Raw genomic sequence first — 20,198 nt, 5'->3', positions numbered from 1 at the left:
TGATGGTAACTGCTTGCTCCGTCTGCCATATTTTTCGGTTGACAGATTACTATTTGCGTGCAATTACCTCAATAATTAGTTTTTAAAAATGTGAATTTCGTTTTGATTGCTTGGTCTCTCTCTGTGTTGTTTGCCGGAAAGAGTGTTGACACCGACTATGTTGACAGGTGAACATTCACAAACATATCTCTAAAATCGTCATGATCTTTGTGTAACTGGAAATAAAACAGTCGTCTTGGCAAGCTTGCAGGCCAATCTTCATCTCTCTATTGCTGCATCTGCAACGAATTCGACAAGTTTTCAAATAAACTTGGGCCCCAATATTTAAGGATTGAATTTTAGAGCTTTCATTTCCTTTCTTCTGCTCGAGAAGGGTATGATGGGGCCAACGTCTTGCTGCTTTTAATCCTATTGCTCACTATAGAAAACTGGTTGCAACGCTATAAACCTAAACAACACTTTCCTTCAACTCTGGAATACAGTTCTCGGTTTGTGCTATTCAAACTTTCTGTGTTTGGCGCATTAAACTTGCTTAAGCCTTTTTTATATATATCCCTTAAACTCAACTCTAATCAAATTCCAGAGCGCCAGGTAAACTTTCAAAGGAAACCAACGAATTGGATTTACTGCATGCTTTAGGCCTGGCATCTTAATGATCGCTCGTATGGTGTAAATCGCTCGAGTTTTTCCCCATCTGCTCTAATGCGTCTTCGTTCGAAAACGCATGCTTTATAAGGCGTTCTTCGCCAATCATCCGAACGCTTAAACACTCGAAAACACCAATGACAACGGAGACTTACCAGCGAAAAGGTTGAAACAAACCGTTTTTAAAAAACAAACACGTTTTTTAAAAACGCACCGTTTTTTAAAACACATCGTTGCTGGTGTGAACAGGTGGAAATAGGCTTGCAGAAAACTGCGACGAAGTTAGCGTTAGTATAACTGTCGCTTCCACCAGCGTTTTCGGGCCTTTTAATGCGAGGGAAAGGTAAAGATGCATTTAAAGGTATACGTTTCCAAATAAAACGTAGTAGAGCGGTTGAGAGCAAAACAAAAACTTACACTAATGTGGTTTAAAATATTTTGCTTCGCTCATCTGAGACAAAAAAAAAAAAAAACCATAGAAAACACATTAGTGTGGTCTGGACACTTGAGACAGTTGTATTGATCCGAGCCGGCGATTATATACGAAAGCTATCCGGCTCTATTCGCCTTAGGATCGCCTAAAGCGATCAACAGAGACGGTCAGAACAATAAGCGTTGCAAACTAGGCTTTAAACATGAATCACTTGTAGGATCTGCCGCTGTTCGATTTCGTTGTTGTCTAGGCCTGACCGTTCACGACGTCTAAGAATGTGCTTTTGATTTCTTTCCAACTTGAACGTAAAACAGCTGGCGGAATTTCAATGGAATTGACTTACATCGGCGTTCAACATTCATTTTTAATTTTAAATAGTATTTCATAACGTCACAGACATGGTGTTTCGTGCCAAGGGCCTCTAGCTATTTTGGCTTTCATGTTGAATTTTGTTCCTCATTGCCCCCGCAAAGTTTTATCAGTAGTAAGCATTACTTCGATCTTTCCTGTAATGAAACTATTGTTCTTTTCAACTACTCCATTACACTTTCAAAGGGATTTTTTGCAATTGGTGTTTGTTTAAAATGTTTTTGTGCCGTTTCGACCTCGAAATGAAGCCAGCTCAATTAGGTTTGGTATCGCACTTTCTAATTTATCAGTTTATTTATTTATTTAACCAGGCTGGTCCAGTTCAGCTTCGAGCTGTTTTGAATTTGGATCTACTTCATTTGTCTCATTCTTTTTCATTTTTTTTTCAGTTCATTTTTTTGTTATTCATTTTTCGAACAAAGTGTGAAAGTGTTGAAATGGGTGAAAAAAAAAACATCAGAATGTAAACCCTTTTCCTTAACGAAGCAACTCGATCGAAGGCCTTCAGCGGAGAAAGGCAACAACATTCCTTTTAAATTGGTTGAAGTTTGGGAAGAATGTTCTGGCAAAGTGCGATAATACAATTTATTTTACAATTTGAACCAACCAAATAATCATCGAAAACAAGCTATGGAAAAAAAAGCTTTACAATCTGTGTGAATTCGGCAAGTCTGAGTTGTAGTTTTTAAATAAAGAGCAAATAGACATAATGATGTTTTACGTAGAATTTAATTGGGACGTGCAGGAACTTCCAAATGCGAAAAACACCTGTCGAACTGAGTAAGGCCTCAGAACTCCCTGTGCGATTTAACTATTCCCACGTTTACCGCACCTAAATCTTTTTGTTTATTTAACACTTTGCGTTTAGCTGACGCTAGACTTAACCTTAAAGGCTTTTTCTTTCTTTTCTTTTTTTTCCTTGAAGATAGATGTCAAGATATGTTGATGAAAATGGGCCGAAATACTATTAACGATGTCTGCGGTACATTTTTTTCCGATAGCAAAATGATAATTTGAATAACATACCAGTTTGCGCCCATCCTGTTGGTTTGATTTGGAGGATAACAGGGAAGTCAATTTGTGTTTGAATTTACGGCTATTTTTACTTCATTTATTTCATCTAGCTGGCGCTATGCCATTCGCGCGTAACCCCTCACTTTCTGACGAATCCTTCTATAAATACACTTTGTTATATCTGTGTCTTAATACTAGACAGGTTTGTTGATTTTTGCTGACATTAATTCGGAGATAATTAAAGCATTGCTGGCAAACATCCTTTATAAGAGGTATTTATTTTTCTTTGATATAATTTCCCCTTATAATTACAACTTTTCTTTCTATCCCGTCAAACAGCATCGAATATTACCGCGAACGACGCTATGCTACTTTAATTTTTTCCAACTTCCTTAAAACCTTGTTGTGCCTTATGAATTAGCTCATTTCTTTATGCGAATTATTAAATTTTCTCTATGTATTTCGGTCTCTTGAGAAAAGTACTTCGATCTATTTGTGTGGAAGTAACTTTTTAAGCATTTGCCGTCATTTGCAATTTCTGGGGACAAAAAAATTCCTTAAGACAATTTGTCTGGGAAGGAATCAAGGAACCGGTATAGCACGCTCGAGCGAATAAGTTTTTAATATTTCTCGCCTATATTCACGCGGTAAACGGAGGCGTTTCGGCAATTTATGCGTTCTTAATGGTCGGCCAAGAACACAAAAAAAACACATTGTGAAGATATCATTCGCCGGATATTGAATTTCGACTCTAATAGAATACTTGTACTTTTGTGTCGAACCAAATTTGTTTCACCTAGGTGTCTGTCGTTTTTACTTCATTGAGTGAGCTTCGTTGATGCTATCACAACTTGGGGCTCTAGCTCTGTCCATAACCTCTGGGCTCCCTCGGCAGCCGTTTTGAAAACAAATCAGTCTGCTTAATTGTAACCGAGATTTTTTTTTATGGAAATTCCGTAAATGGTTGCTCAATAACACAACCAAGCCCAAAGACGGCCCGACTTACATAATCGCCTTGATATGTTTTCGACACAATCAGGTTTCAGTAATTTTCGGTAATAAACGTTGTCAGGACTCAATAGAGAAATTATCTCGACCCTTTGATTAATTTTATCGAGCGAAGATTGCTTTAATTACCCCTGAATCACCTTGATCTGATGACCCGAGTGGATGTTGATTCAACTCCCCAAAATCTTGACCATGGTTACATTTAATAAAAACACTTCTTGAAGATATTGCTGAAAAATGCGCCGAGCATGGTAGCCTATACCTGTTAGCTACTGAGGTTTGGCCCACTATCTTCTCAAACTATTATTTCAAAGAGTTGCCGAAGGACAAAGAATGACTTTGCATTTACACCAAAGTTATTTTCAGCATGAGTGAGTATCACTCAGTCGACAGGACGAGATCGCTTATTCTGTTAATGATGATCTGTCGCTACGAAGACGAGAAGCGTATCAGATACCATCAGACGTCTCAAAATACTTCAACTCGCCAAGCAACGCGATTTTAGGACGCAAACGGCTAGATTACTTTTGGAATCGATCATAATAGCGGTCGCACTTTTCAACTTTAATAAACAACAAAGAAACGTTTAATTAGTGAAGGTTTGAGTGGGTAATTGTACTAGAATTTTCAACGAGGCCGGGGCAACGTTTCCTTCTTCAAAACGGATTTAGCGAAATTACCAACACTCATTCCTCGGGACAGTTGGAGTTTATTGATCAAATTATACATGACTGTCTGATAGCTGAATGTATTACCTACAACCATTCCGTGGTTTCCGGCCCTTGAAAATTTGAATTCGGTCTTAAGTCGGGGGTTTTGTTTTGACAAGCTTTTTGTTTCGATGTTATTAGTTGATTTATTGGGAAAATAGAGGCGATCTCGGACAAAGCATACAGGAACCAATCAGAGGGCGTTGTTGTTCAAGCCCCATTCTTCCGGCCGATTGCCTTGTTTCGGTTCAATTTAATCGCGAAATTGCCAAGATTACTGGTGTGTGAAGGCGTTCATGCGGTGAGATCTGTTGTTGGTTGTCGATAAGTACCATCTTGACCTCGAGCGCTACATAAGTATACCAGAAGTGTTTGCCCCAGTTTGTTAAATCAACGCTACTTGAGAACGTGCGAACAGGTCCGCGGGAACCAGAGCGCGAAAACCGCGACGTGAATCAGTTCAAGTGAAAACTTCAAGCGACCTCTTAGATTGACAGATACAAGCCATTAAGCAATCACACGTCTGCTCATCGCAAGCTTTTCAGTGAGACACTTGTAAGCTAAGCCGAGTTCGACAACTGAACGGGCCTCATACAAAAAACGACATGGTGATTGCGCGTGTCTGTCTCTTCTTCTTTGTTTCACTCATCGTTCTCACTGCGATAGACGGTCGTAAAAGAACCAGGTGAGTGGATTACTATTTTGTTATTTGTTTCAAAGTGTGAACGTTTCTCCGTGAAGCGAGAATTGCCTGGTTGGTGATTGACTCTCGAAGAGAAATTTTTGGTCGCGAGCTACATGCTCCACAACACAACTGCTAGCGCGTGCAAAGTCTTCATCAACCACGATTGGGTGGTCTCCGAGTCTAAGCCGTAGATTTACTTTGAATTGTCGCGACTCTGTAGTCTTTCTTTATACTTTGCAGGTCACCTCGCAGCCAAGATGCCTTGAGCTTTTGTTCATGGCTCAAGGATAACCAACAAAAGAAGTGCGAAGCGCAACCTCTGCTCGGCTTGTCCGCGCGAGATGGCGTCGAACTGGCGTTAAAAGAGTGCGGGAATATTTTCAAGGATCGTCGATGGAACTGTTCAGGTGTTACCATTGCAGACGTTTTTCAAAGGCAAAGAATGCTCAAAGCTGGTAAGTTGGGTATAATTTTTCCTTTTAATACCCACTTCTTTCTAGCGTTCCCTTCTTGCTTCCGCTTAGCAACTCTCTACAGTTACAATATCATAACAAATTTCCTGTCCACTCGTTATCTCTTAAGATTTATTTAAAAGCCAAGTGTTGAGATAAGCTGCCTTGTTCGCTACTGTCTTAACTATCGTTAAGGTGGGAAATACTTGTATTACAACTGGCCTCTTTGCGGTGAGTATATACAGACATGGACCAACTGCACAACAGATGTGTGTTGACCAGACGGAAAGAAAAAAAAACATCTGAGAAAATGTTTTGTTGCAGAAATCCTTTTCATTCGCACTTCTAAGGACCTCTTCAGACCGTGTCTATCACACAAAATTGTGGTCTGGATTACGTTTAGCAGACTCTGCAAATGTTGCGTGGCTTTTTCCAAGCCAGAGAAGGCCCTGAGGCTTTAAACCGCCTCGCGCTCTTTGACGCAACGCTCCACATTTCAATTTACCTGTGGGGTGCTCGTTTTAGTAGATTTAAAGGTTTTGTTGGTTTTTTGGAAATCTCAGCGCCCTCCTTAAGTGATCTGTGTTTCTATACAGTTCTAAACAACCTTTCAACAACAGTTTTTGTTTGGCGCTCGATGATAACTGTGTGTTTGTAGCTACTGAAAGTTTTTGTTTGACTAAACATATCTGGCGATTCTACTTCTGCTTTCGCAATCGTCAACCTTGCCTATATGACTTAATCGGTACCTGTGTTGCACATGTGAAACGAATTTACCAGGCTTGAGAAATGTCTCGGGAATTTGCATCGAAGCAAACAGAGTCTTGATCCAAAAGTCAAACACGTTTTAGGAATTTTAGTCCCTCCTTGCAATGATTCACAGAGCCTCAAATATCGCATTCCTCCCGAGGAAATATTAATTTCATCGGGTGCCGTGTAACAGAGATTCACCCTGTAAGTTGGTTGCATACCAGACCACGATCGACCTAAACGCTAAGGGAGATCATTGTGTGAGGGAGATCATTCATGGATTTGCGGCCTTTGCAAGCTATACAAACACAATCAAAACGTGCTTTCTGTTGTCTTTGAAAACTACACCTGACTATTCCTGAAGTCAACCCCAAAAAAGGCCCGCCTGAAAACGCGCTATGCGAAAAACGGCTGTTTAAGATATTAGTTGCGGGAAGGCTGGAGCACGATCACTTTATATCATTCCTTTTTATCCACGTTATCTGGGGCCGCGCAGACGTTGAAATATGTCTTCGTATGTGTACACAGCCTCGATAAGTTAATGCCCCTCGAGGAAAGCTTTGACATAAAGTGTCATTTTGTTTATAACGGGTGTCGTGTAGCAAATCTAGTGCGCTCGTATCAACTTCTGTGTCGTAATGGTCACTTTTCAATAGAGTTATCGGATAACTCGCGTCACTCGACCTTTTTTTTCTTTGGCGGCTTTCGACAATTATCTAAAGAACACTGGTAGACATTTTGAAAACAAACACTTTACAACTTGGGGTGAACAGTTTCAGTGTGTACGATGTTCGTGTTTGCGTCTGCCTTCCTTAGGAAGACCACGTTCGGCTGGAAACTCAATTGCCGTTTCTTTTTTGAACGCTCAGTGTAAAAAATGCCCCGGTCGTGTTGCGCTTCACACAAACGTGGGCAAGCTTATCTCAGGAAGAAGCGAATAAGTTACAGAAATTAGCTTCACCTGCGTCAGTGTTTTACGCTTCCTGTGAAATTAACCGCAACATAAAAAAGTAATTGACGTCAGATACTTTTGTCTGGCTTCTTTTGACTCTGTAAACACTGAAACACGGAATACTTTCTCTATTGCGGAAAGAAGTCAGGAGTCAAAATGTCTGTTGTAAAAAATTGTGGAATGGATTTGTTGTTATAACAAAGAAGCGTCGTCTACCTTGAAATGGTGGACATTATTGGCGCTCAATGCTTGAACAATTTTTTTTCCCGTTTTGAGTTAATTTACTAAAGAAAATTACCCTTAAAAACTATCTAGCCATGAATAATCCCAAAAGATATCTATTCTGCCGAGGTATCATTAATCTATTGCTTAATAATTGCGGTCTCTTCTCGCTATTATCGAGTTGTATACCCTAAAGGCATTAATTTCTTTTCATAACCTTTGTTCTTGTGTGAAATAGCCGTTTGCCAAAATTGCTCAACATGAAACACGAAACAAAACTTCGGGCGGTAATTGCATAGAATCGAAGTAATTGAGGGTTGTGCAAACGATCAGAACTTCAAACAAACTTTGCCAATTTTCTTTTAAATCAACTTTTAAACAATAGCTTTGTCATGGCAGGTTAGTCTTGCGTTGTTTTAAAAGAATAGTATTTGAATACCTTTGCTTTTCCTGTGTTAAAAGCTTGGCATTGAAGTTCTGCTAAGAACCAAACGAAACCAAACGAGTAAGTTTTTTCTGTGCCTTTTGTAAACAAAACAAATCAGGAAACTGTCCTAGGTGATGGTCGCGCTGTTTGTTCACAAAATCCCTAAATGTTTATTCTGTTAAAATTCTTGTTGGCTGTTTCTCTTGTTAGCCTAAGTTTACATCTCGAAATTTTCGCTTCTTGTTTTTAAAATATTCTTACGATTCTCTGATCCAAATTATTGTTTTCTTGACATAAGAAAGGACAATAACTGTGCCATAGCGAACAAGTAGATTACAAGAAAACAAGAAGTTGTTAACACTTTTTCCTCGATGTGTCATCTCTTGGCCACCCATGCTTCAACTACCTTGGAAAAAGATTTATGGTATTCGTTAAGATAAAGTATCATCCCCAAACTGATATCTGAGAAGGTCAAGCTTAGGTAATATTTCACGACAAAACTGCTTCTCCTGCCGTTTGCGTGCAAACCTATGCTTTCTTTGAAATGTTTCCAGCTGTGCATTCTTGCTACTTTTTAACGACAAGGTATGTGAAACCAAACAGAAAATACTTTTCTTTCAATGTTTTCAATCAGCATTCCAAGACCTCGATGGAAGACCCCAGAACAGAGTATGACATCATCGGAACTTATAACAAAATTTTCATTCCCTTCTCGACTAGCCCCACGGTTTCAAAATTTCAAATTTCAAATTGAACAGATTTCATTCTTTGCTCAGGTGGAATGATCTCTTTGTTTATCAGGGTAGGGGGGACTATCATGTCCTCGCCGTAAAAATTTTTTACCAAGGTCATTGAAATGATAGTACGGGCTTTGAATTGTTTGCTGTGTAAGGAACGTGCATCACCGTAATTTTAACATGGGACATCTCCCTTCCCGAGATCTCTACTCGGTTGGCTTACGGAAAGGTCTTCTCTTTCAAAAATTTTTCGTTTAATCAGTCTTTCTTTTATCCTTTATCAGGATTTCACAGGGATATGTCAATGCTTTTTATTCGTCTTTTCCAGCAGACGGTCGAGACTTGTCTGAGCCGCCTCGCATTTTGACGCAAATTGTGGGCGGTTATTTCGCTTCTGGAGCATCATCGTTGTATTTCAGACAAAAACTTTGACCGATAATCTGGATTAAATGTGACAGTCTGGTGCACTCGGCTTAAAGCCGACGACTTTTAATTAATTTTTAATCTGCAGAAAGTTCGAACCTTATTGTCTCAAAATTTACTCGATTGAAATGTAACCTTCAATCGCAAGGCGATGTTTTACACTCCGTAATATTTCTTCCGACAAAACTTGAATATTTTAAACAACTTTCGGGCTCCTGATTTCTCCCAAGCAGAAGTTATTCTCTATTTGAATATGTCTCGTACGGACTGTATTGTTGGTAGTACTCTTCATCAAAAAGCATTGAAGAGAACTTGTATGTGACTCAAAGGTGATCGATCATGAATTTGATACTGTCCTTCGAATATATGTCACAAGCGTTATTCTTAAGTTTCAGCGCCATCTGAAAGAAGAATGGGCAGTGTCGCGGTGCGTCCAAGCATCTCATTTCACCACAGAACGCTACGATTTTGCGTTCAGCTATGCGATAATCTATAGCCTGTTAAGTCATCTCGCACCTGCGAGAACATTCAGACAACAACTTGAGTGCCAGGTCCCTATAAAAAACAATTTTGGGAAGTTTGAACTTTTTGAACCATTAGTGACTCTGAAGATTGCTTCTTCGTTGATCCATTCAGTTGTTCACGACACATACATGTTTCTACACACGTCTCTTACTGAACCGACCCCACACACTCAAATCTACAATGTCTACGTCAGGTGTTTGAAATCAACTTGCATCAGTGGTCAAAGATAACGATAGCGCTCAATTTATTTTTAAACGACTTTATAAATGCCCACGATAACTAAATGAGCATTACAAACGTGACTTCAAGTCTGTTTTAACTTCCAAGTGTGAACCTAAACAGTGATTTCTCTTAATTTATCGAATGAACCTCGGTCTGATTCGTGCCAATTAATCCATAAAACGCCTTGACAACTGTAGATCACAACATAAGTGTTCAAAGTGCCGTCCTCTTCTAAAATGAAATTACGGTGGTGACATCTTCAAAAGAGCTTAAGTTGGTATGAAACCATTGTATGTAAATATGGATACGCAAGGCGCCACACAGTCTTGTCCTTTCACATCTCCAATACTATCATCATTGATCAACATGCATTATGGGAAAAGATGCACAAGCACATAATGACATGTCAGTGACAGTTCTTACTTCAGCTATAAAGAGCTTTAAGTCTCGATTTGACGTAATTTTTTGGATTATTTTTGGTCTACCTCACACTGCGATCGGTTTGGGAAAAACCAGTCATGTGACGCTTTCAACCAATCACATGAAAAACTAAAACAGGTGGTGACTGAAACCATTTGAAACTCGCCTGTGTCATTCCTTGCAATATATAACATTTTTCTGTTTGGCCATTGTCATCACACTGTATCCATGTTTCTGTATTCAAGTGAACTCTAAAACATATTTTTTTTTTCCTCCCGTTTCTTTAGACCACAAAGAGAGTTCTTACTTGCACGCTATAACGTCTGCAGGAGTGACCTTCCAGATAACCAAGGGCTGCAGCCAGGGAAACTGGGATGACTGTGGCTGCGATTCTAAGCCCACAGGGAGAGGAAAAAAAGAAGGGGAGTCCAGCTGGGAATGGGGTGGATGTTCGGAGAACTATCGGTACGGCTACGAGTACTCTACCAAGTTTATGGACCCGGGCAAGAACGCCGACAAAACCTTATTAAACCATCTCGTAAGACACAACAATGAGGCTGGAAGAAGGGTATGTTCAATTTTTTTTTTTTATCGTTTGATGAGCATCGCCATGTTATTTTAGATGTTATTCTTAAGAACGTTTACTCGTGTCAGTTGATTTTGTGGCTTGTAAAAAGGATAACAGTCATTAGAAACAGCAAATGGTTTTACGGTTCCTTTTAGCCAATAGAGTGCCTTGAAAATGAGGTATCAGGGAGCACGTGACAGTCGAAGTGGTACAAATGAACACCTCGCACTCTTACATCAGTATGCATATTCTCCATACTTGTCCCCGTACATTTCGTAAGGTGCTGACAAGGAGAAGTTGTTCAACAATCAAGAACTTTATTCGTTGGGGATCATTTCTTCAATTCTCGAGACTTTTATGTTTGATTCAGGGATGACAATGTAAAGAGAACTGAGTTAGATGCTAATCGAACTTAGGAATTAATGGGTTAAGAAAGTCAAGCCTCGTCGTTTGTGTCATTCGGAGTGACTACAACATGAGACAGATAACTATACTTTATTTTCGTAATACCTCACTAAGATGAAGAACATTACCCACAACCCTGTTTAATTTTTATGGCTTTACGGTGCAAGTATGGCCGCACAGACTTCCTGCGAGAGGTAGACCTTTTCACAGAAGACAACAAATATGAAAATGATCTACCGTAGTTAAAATGCAGTTAGAAATTTATGCGGTTGCTCGGAGCCAGTGCGCCTCCGTTTTGAAGTCCAACGTTTCTTTCCCAAAACAGCTAGTTATTGGTATCTATAACACCGAGCTAAAAGTATAGCGGTGTTACTCAATAGCATAAGTTGACTTGCAGAAAATTAAAGTAATATCATGGCTGCATAACAAGGCTATTAATAACCCTTCAACTTCGGATCTAACGGCATTTCAAGGGTTTCCTTATGAAGTGTGAAGCGCCCTCCTATCTGCTGTTCGAGGGCATCGCCGACTTGGGCGTCGCCCATGCTAATTCTACGTACAGGGCGTGTGTATGTGCGGTAGCTGCGGCTTCCTGTTTTATGTAACCGTAATTTTCTGCTCTTTTCTTACCCATCAAACCACTACCCAAACTTCAGGTCCGTTACCAACTCGTGAAGTATTCCGCTTTCAAAATGTTTCCGTTCTGTGGAAAAATGGTAAAGATGCCTTTGACTTTTCCGAAGGTGTTCTTACTAATAGTGTTGCGGTTTGTCGCCTTTAAATCGTGGACACCAGTATGGAGCACGTTTTAATTCGATTTTAGCTTTGTTCTTCTGTGTCGTTTCTCGATCCTTGACGATACCTTTTGAGAAATCATTGGGGTAACCACCGCCCATTACAGTCAAATTTAGATGAATGTAAAAATTTCAGGCTATGTTTTCCGTATCCTGTCCAACATTTATAGGAACGTGCTCATCAAATCCGCTTATTTTGACTACTTTGTCATCTTGTAGTTTGCTTTCCGAGTTACCTCTTGAACGTAAACAATTAAAAGATTTACCTTTGGAATACCATCAATGCCGTGGTTTCCTGACAAACAACTTGTATCGAAGTCTCGTCAAACAAGCGCCGCTTTTCTAAACAGTTTGTTTGATAAGCCGCTATATCTGATGTGATCGCTTGTAATTAGTGGCTATGTTTTTTTATGTTAATTTTTGATAGCTATTTTATCGGCAATTTTTTAACACGCGTTTAGTTGTACGAGGAATTATTTTGAATGTTCCTTTTTGCAGACTGTTGAAATATTTTTTTATCCTGAGCAATCCTTGCTTCGTTTTAGTTCATTTCTGCCTCTGTTCCTATTTTTTTATCTCTTTGCCATGTTCCGAGCTCCAAGTCGAAAATTATTTCCTTTGTCACAAAATGATTTATTAAACTATCCAGACTCTTCCATTTAAGTCGGCTTAAAGCACCCTGCAGTCGGCGAAAAACCCCTGGACGTCGGCTAAAAACCTCTTGTAGTTGACTTAAAATCCATTGCAGCCACATGAGAGATGCGGTTACCCATACTAAGTAACGAGTTTTTAGAGCATTAAAACACAGCTTGATAGAAGACCACTAATTAAAAGCTTTATTTTCAAGAGCCACACTCAACAAATATCAGGAAACCATGAGGTAATCATGCTAAGATGATTACAGATGACAGATCTTTTTCTATAGCAATGAAATAAACAAACGTAAAAAATGGAAAGAAACTCACGTTTTCAAAAGCCTTAAATTCCTAGCGCACAAATGTTTTCTGTCTTTTCTATGTCTAGGATAAGATTTACGAATTGCTTTCAAGCTTGAAAACTACAGATTCAGCTTAAGGAATTGATCTTTGATGACTAGATCGTCAAATGCATCAATATAACATGTTTATAGGGGCAGTCGAGAAGATGATTGCTAGCATGTTCTGCTCATAACTATCGCAAACAGAAAAGAGTAATTACAAGCGAATGCCATAATTCTGTAAACAATAATATGAGCTGAAATCAACGTGACAAATTCCTTTACAGTTTTTAAAGAGAATTTACGACTTCCGTTAAAACATCTTTGTTTTCCTCGGCAAACTAAAGAAGCGAAGAAAAAAAGCTAAGGAGACATGGAACACCTTTCCCATAATTAGAAACTAGAGCGGCTATTTAAATTCTTTGTTGTGCGGCGGTTTATTTTCAAAGCTTCCAACTACATTAACAAGCATTTGATAATTTTATGATTCTTAAGACCCAGCGTGGGTCTAGAGTTACAAATTTTGCGGCTTCCGACGTAAATCGAAACAAATTTGAACACGAGGAAGGAGGTTGACCCTTTTCCGGCTGCGACTGTCGCGCGCGTAAAGCGACACCCGCGCGGAAATTTCGTGGGCGTCGCCCGTTCAGCCTAATCGCCACTTTCAGACTTTGGTTTTCATGCAGATAAAACATGATTATCGCCTTCTCATACGGTCTTCCTTTAAGGATATTTGTTCATCAAATTTTTGTCATTTCCTTCTTTGTAAACCGCTGTGGCGATCATCTTGATATCACCCCCGTAATTATCAACTGTCCGCGCAATAAAGGTTATAGATAATCTTCTTATTCCTAAAAGCATTCCTTCGCTTATTCGATAGATTAAGAGATTTTTTAAAAATATCAAACATGTCCAGTGTTTCAGAGATCACTCAATACTTAACTTTGTTATATGGCTAACAATTAAACACTGAGAACTCTTATCAATGTGTTTGGAATGACTTTTTTATTACTTTTACCGTGGTACGAAACTAATATTTTGGTTTTAAGGTTTAATACTCTGTGTTCATTCCCTGATGTTTTAACCCTTTAATGTAGGCCACAATAAAATAATGATCAGAAGCCGCTTCCTAATTTTTGTTGCTCCTTCAAAAAGCACTGATAATTGTGTATTTATTTGTTTTGTCCGTGTGATTAATTTTGTTTTCAATTTTGTTTCCTTAAATAGTGATATATGCGCTATTATAAGTAAGATTTATGTGGAGTTCTTACAACCATTTTGGTGTGGTGAATCAGATTATTATTTATGTTAAATTACTTTTAAAAATTGATGAACTTTTCGAAATTTGGAGCCATTTTCAATTCACACAGTATCATTTCTGTGCAGCCTATAGTTCCCATAAGTAAGCAAACATAGGTTTTTGCTACATTTTATTTTCAACCGAAAGCATAGCAATAGAAATGGTGCATTTTCGGTAGAAGAACAAGGATCACTCAATTTGGTTTTGTTTCATAACGCATCCACCTTTACTCTGTTCTAAACCTTCTCTATAATCAAATAATCCACAATGACACGTGTAAGAATTATCTAAGCTTAAAATCACGGTTCGGCTCGTTGCGTTTTGCAAAACAATTTCTTTATTAGTCAGCATTTCTAAATTTTAATTAGGAGCTAGTCGATCCATTATTTTTTATTTAAAAATCACGCCCTCTTGTGTTTTTAAAGCGATATGCCTGAAGCATGCTCGCCATCAAAATGTTTGCTTTTTAATAACAACTCAGCGGGAGAGGATTGATTTTAATAGTGTGAGTTCTTCATAAAACTATAAGATCTTGTTCCTTCCCAAACAAGAGGTGTGTAAGTGGTTCATTACAATAAAGGAAGATTCAAAGTTAAGAGAAGGTTGATTAGTACACAGATTTTCAACTTCGAAAACAATTCACAGAATTATGTATGGATAAATTCGCACGGATCCTTATGTTAATATTCTCCGTCGCCACAATTCCTAAACCCTCGGGCTGTTATCCAAGGTTTGCCTAAGTGAATTGTAGACTCCAAATTTAATTAAAATCTACCTAGCGCCTGAAATATGTATATAACAATATCACAGTTTTACCACATGAGGTGGGAAATCAGGTATTGTCCTTAAAAGGATTCGAACTTTCTTCTGCGACCTCATAACAGTGATTATCCTTCTTCATGAAGTACATTGCTTTTAAAATCAGGAATTCCATCTTATTAATACATGTGTGGATCTTTTTAACCATTTGTTGAGAGAAGAAAGGAATTTTACATTAATCTGTTGACTGAAATCGTTGCCTAAATATGTTTGATTTAGGTATGTTTTTTCCCTTTTTATCTTTCTCAATATCCGACATCATCAATCAATGTTTAATGGCCAAGGACAACTTATTAACATTACAAACTCATTTCCTTTTCAAGCACGCAATTTGAAAACAAATATTTTTTTGTCTCCCGCAGGGCATAAATTTTCATATTGATATTATGGTTATTTCTTCAAAATGTCACATACTTCCTTATAAACAATATCTGGCGAAAACAGAAGACGAATTTTCTGGAAAAACCCAGTGGCGCAACTGAATTACTATTTTCCGCTCCTTCTTGATCACGTTGTGTGTACGCCATACTATCTACCAAAAATTCCAATGAGTACCCTCCCCCCACATTTTCGTCTCGTCTCGTTTTTTGGAAAGGAGAAGTCTGGGTGAATGAAAGATATCGAATTTGCCAATCCATGCAGATCTGATCACTGAAATTCAATGTGGCTCTGAATATGAAATGTAATATTTAAACTTAATTTTAAAAAAAACAACAAAAAAAACAACAACAAAAGCCGCAAAAGGAAAATCTTCATTTGCTAGTTGGAATTGAATGATGGAAAATGTGGCCCCGAACTTGTTGGAGATAGGGGAACATTGAGCTGAAATCAATGGCGGTTCTTAAATAGAAAAGCGTCAAACCATCGTATCCCTCGAAGAAATAGCTGCTTTGTTAAGATGTGAATCTACACTCCTAGACATTCTTGCTTGGCGCAATGTTGTCTCTCCTATTCTACTTTTCTTTATTTTGTTTGAAATTTGTGGTTTGTCTTTTGTTTAAGGTTATCAAGGATAACATGGGCAAAACTTGCAAGTGCCATGGTGTTTCTGGTTCATGCACTGTCCGGGTTTGTTGGCGAACCATGCCTAAGATGGAAATAGTTGCTTCCATACTACGAAAAAAATTTGATAATGCTGTGAGGGTGAAACTAAACAAAAACAAAACCAAGCTCACGAGGACGCCTCGACCACGAAGAGGCCGGAAAAGAAATACAAACAACAAAAGACCCCCGTCGGCAAGTCTCGTTTATGCCGCTGTCTCGCCGGACTTTTGCCGAGCTGACAAGAAATACGGAGTTCTGGGCACGGTTGGAAGAACGTGCAGTAAGTCATCGCTTGGCACGGACAGTTGTCCCATGTTGTGCTGCGGACGAGGCTATAACACTGTTAACAGAGTGAGTGACGTCAAATGCAACTGTGCCTTTATTTGGTGCTGTCAGGTGAAGTGTGATTTGTGCAAAGAGGAGTGGATCGAACACACTTGCAAATGAGGCTGAGTGACGTTTTTGGAAATCAAATATGGATTAAATTATCATGTGTTTTTACTCATTATCCACGTGGATTTTAGAGTAAACAACTAGACGTTGAATCTTCATTTTCATGGAACGTGTTTTGGAAAGACAGCACTGAAAAGGCGACTTTATAACTCTTGTACAAGATCCAGAGGACACATATTGACCTCCTTTGAGCCACTGTGATGATTGCAAATTACTTGAAGAGAAAAACTTTTTACCTGGAGCCCAAGAATGGATTGTTTGTTTTAATAGTGTACAGCAGCAAGTTTTTCTCAACTACCACGCATGTCAAGGAAAATTATTTCAAACTTTCTACCGGGATCGAAAAAATGTACTTCTCACGATCACTTTCCATGGAGAATACTTCGGGAAAAATTGTCAAGAAAAAGTTGAAAATGTAATTTCTGATTATCGTCGCCCAGTTTTTGGGAACAGACCTCGTACAACCGCCTCGTTTCCTAGAGTAGTGGTGTTTGCACAGTGTATGTATTTATGAGAACTTGTATAGAAATCTAAACGTCTGAATTACTCACATACTTTCACAAATTTTTTTTCTCTCTGATTTATCCTTCTCAAATCAATTCAGTAAATCAAATTCTAAGGAACAAACTCTGTGCGGAAGACACAACAACAGTCAACGCAGACGTCCGTCATTCTCTCGCGCTAAAAGCTTCTCAAAGTTAGCACGACGTCACTATCACAGTCGCGTTGCTATGGAATCCAAGATTTTTTGAAAGTATTACCCAGAGAGCAGCTGATTTTGAACTGTCTTGTACAAAAAATGCAAGATTCTTATCGAAGGAAAAATGCCAGAATGCACTCTTCTAACTGTGAGGAGAACAGGTTAAGTGATAAGAGGCCTTCAAAATATATCTCTTCGTGTATAAAAGGTTTTTTTCCTTCTAATCTAATGTCACGGGGTTTATAACCGACACAATGCAAAGAACTGTTTATGATATATTTCTGTGTATACGAGCCTTTATTTATGAAGATGACACCTCAGATAGAAAACCGGTGTTTCAACACATTGCATTTTAGAATAGGATGACTAAAATCACAAAAGAAATGAAATAAATCTAAAAAAAATTCAGTTCTTTGGCGTCCTCTTTATTTCCGAGGTGGTTTGGTAATCAGTGTGCTGAACCGCAGATCGGGAAATCCGGGCACAAATCATATACAACATACCTCATTCTAATTAGAATTCTACGTACGTACATTTAAATGAATATAAAAAAAAAAAAAGATAAAATGATTTTGGACATTCACCCCTAAAATCTTTTTTTGTAATGCAGCATGAAGATATATACTTACGAACTCGTTTGAAAAAGATGTTCAAAGATTCAGTATTTTGGTTAAATATGGAACAATCTTTACGGTAGTTTTCAAAAGAAAATGACCTAGAATTATTTGAAAACTCCAACTTTAATATAATTCGGATGAGGAAATGGTTATACTTGGGTAAACGGCATTAAAAATCTTTTGAAAAAGAAGAGAGTTGATATCAACGTCTCAACTTCAAGGTAAACTGACCTCCTAGTCAAAACTATCTCCATTGAACGAGGCTAAAAGCAAATAAATTCGATGGTAACATACTCGCCTTTTTATAAAAATCCGAACCATTAGTTCAAAGTTGTGCTCAAAAATCCTGATTCTGTGGAAAATCAAGAAGAAGAAAAACACCGACAGTCAAGACATGGAAACATATTACTTTCATACTGAAGGCGAAATAGAAGCGGATTGTTCTAAACTATATTATTATGTTGTTAGGAGGTTTTCAAGGTAAAGGCCTATGCGCCTAAGGGATGGTAACTGCTCAAACCCCCTTCCCCCCCCCCCTTAATTTGTGTAATTTTAATCCCGTTTTTTCGCCCATCTATGAGTAAACGAAAAGATATTCCAGGGATAATCATTTACACGAGACATCGATGGGACTGTTTCGTTTTCAGTTATAATTACTATCATTAAAGTCATTATTTCCACCAATATTATGCTTCGGCCTATTTGTTACCACTTCAGTTAAAAAGGAGCTTCTTTCGGTTTCATTCCATCCCGTGCATGTAGGAGCCCTTAGGATATAAGCCCGTCCCTGAAAGAACATAATTTTTAACATGGATTTGCAAAGATTCGTCCTTTTTAGCCACATACCAGTGCGAGGGGAGACTTTAAGTGTGATTTAGCTGAGTGGCCTGCGGCAAGGGTAAGGTATTGGAAATCCATTGTGAATAGTATCCGCAGGAACAGACGATAAAAAAACGTTAGTGAGAATTTGGGCTTCCCTAGCGATATATAAAAGATTATTTTAAAATCCGCGTTTGTCATTTCTCCAAATAAGGTCAAGAGAACGCGCAAAATATAAGCCTGTGACACCGGTTTTGCCGGTTTGCTACAGAACGAACACGGGCAGAGAAGACAGTAAATGGAGCAATCAGAAAACTAGCTTTCTTAGGTCAATCATGTGTCATTTTTCCTTTCATTCTATCCCACCAATTGGAAGACAATTCACTAACTTTCTGTGTTCTTTTACAGAAGAAGCGTAAGTTTTAAGAGTCACTGTTCCCTCATGAAGTAATTCTAGTTTGTTTCTAAAATAATTTTGTGTCTTAGAAATTCGCCTTTTCATGAAACCTCTGGAATTTGAAGTGGAGGGTGGGGGGAGGGGGGGGCGGAGCGGAGGATATTTGGGGGGAACGGTGGGGGATTTTTCGTCGTCAACAGAATATAAAAGGGAACTGTAGAAAATTGATTTCGCCAATGGCTGTGACCCATGATTTCATAAATAATGATATAGATGAAAAAATTACGCGCGCCTGTTTGGCTGAAAACGAGTGCATTTTTCATGTAACGCGGTTGTAAAGTTGTAACCTATTGAAACTTTCAATTAGCCCGCGCGTGCCACCAAAATTTCGTCCTTCTTGACTTTCTGTGATGCGTTTTTCGTGTAGCTTACTAACACTTAACAACATGATTTCTTGTGCAAGTTGGTGTCAATACGAACTTGTCTTTGAACATTTACTCGCGCTTATCAACACCAAACTGCTCTCAAAATCACGTTATTACCTATAGTGACTTATTATCCTTTCAATGGAAAAATAGTTGAAATTCCTCTTCTACCACGATTTTTATAACCTCCATTTTTCTAGCATTTTTGATCAGTGAAATGACCTTCTCTTCAGCCTTGAACCCCTAAGAGTGACTAGCTACCAATTTCTTCTACCGGTATTATCCTTGAATCAAACATAAGGTCATGAGGTGAAGCTCTGGAGAAGCTCTTGATGGGATCAACGAATTCTCTATGGAGAATATGGATACCCATGTTAAGGTGCACAAGGTTAAAAACGTATCAACGGAATGTTCGTTTGGTGAAAGTCCGCTGGACATTTGTTTACAATTGAATATTTGTGGGTCTGTTTGGCATTCTTAATTCAACTTTTGCTTCATGGTTTTCTGCAACCTCAAGTTCGTCAACATTACTTCTCACCTCTTTCAGCCTTTCCTCTATTGTTTCCACTTTTTATGAAATCAAACTGATTTCTTTGTCCAGCTCTTTGTAGCTTGGACAGGTTTTCTTCGCGACCAGCAATCTCCTTGTCTTTCCTGGAGAGAGTTTATTAAAAAAAGTGACCTTCCTCTCTTTAGCTGCAAGTGCGCAAAAGAAAATTACAGATACTTAACTTGAAAAAGAGGAAATACGTCTATGAAACAGAGAGATGAATCTACTCATAGTTCAAAACTTAACAACGAGACAGTTTCATGTTTTTATTGCATTTTTTTATAACCGCTCATTGTTACGCAATAGTCTATCACGGAACATAAAGCGAGTAGCTTAC

The 20,198-nt window shown here is 38.5% G+C and overlaps 1 protein-coding gene and 1 long non-coding RNA gene across 2 annotated transcripts; one reads left to right on the top strand and one right to left on the bottom strand.

Moving 5' to 3' along the window:
* The first annotated feature begins 4,278 nt into the window (after window positions 1-4,278).
* LOC113680234 (protein Wnt-7b) lies at window positions 4,279-17,461 on the top strand. The gene is made up of 4 exons (XM_027197251.2): window positions 4,279-4,864; window positions 5,105-5,319; window positions 10,282-10,562; window positions 15,859-17,461. The coding sequence occupies exons 1-4, from the start codon at window positions 4,785-4,787 to the stop codon at window positions 16,345-16,347; spliced, it is 1,065 nt and encodes a 354-aa protein (XP_027053052.2). The 5' UTR covers window positions 4,279-4,784; the 3' UTR covers window positions 16,348-17,461.
* Window positions 11,043-12,146, bottom strand: LOC149046524 (uncharacterized). The gene is made up of 2 exons (XR_016186365.1): window positions 12,028-12,146; window positions 11,043-11,670 (listed from the first exon to the last, which is right to left on the bottom strand). It is a non-coding gene; the product is annotated as an uncharacterized LOC149046524 (long non-coding RNA).
* Window positions 17,462-20,198: the final 2,737 nt, after the last annotated feature.

The sequence above is a fragment of the Pocillopora damicornis genome, chromosome 4 (genome assembly GCF_964200805.1).
Source record: "Pocillopora damicornis chromosome 4, jaPocDami1.2, whole genome shotgun sequence".
NCBI classification, from domain to species: domain Eukaryota; kingdom Metazoa; phylum Cnidaria; class Anthozoa; order Scleractinia; family Pocilloporidae; genus Pocillopora; species Pocillopora damicornis.
This window is presented reverse-complemented; position numbering and strand designations above follow the sequence as displayed.

Excerpts from the sequence above, each read along its gene's own strand:
- LOC113680234 (XM_027197251.2), top strand. The coding sequence starts at position 4,785 with ATGGTGATTGCGCGTGTCTGTCTCTTCTTCTTTGTTTCACTCATCGTT. Across the intron at positions 5,320-10,281 it reads GCAAAGAATGCTCAAAGCTG|ACCACAAAGAGAGTTCTTAC; the intron begins GTAAGTTGGGTA and ends CCGTTTCTTTAG. Across the intron at positions 10,563-15,858 it reads ACAATGAGGCTGGAAGAAGG|GTTATCAAGGATAACATGGG; the intron begins GTATGTTCAATT and ends CTTTTGTTTAAG.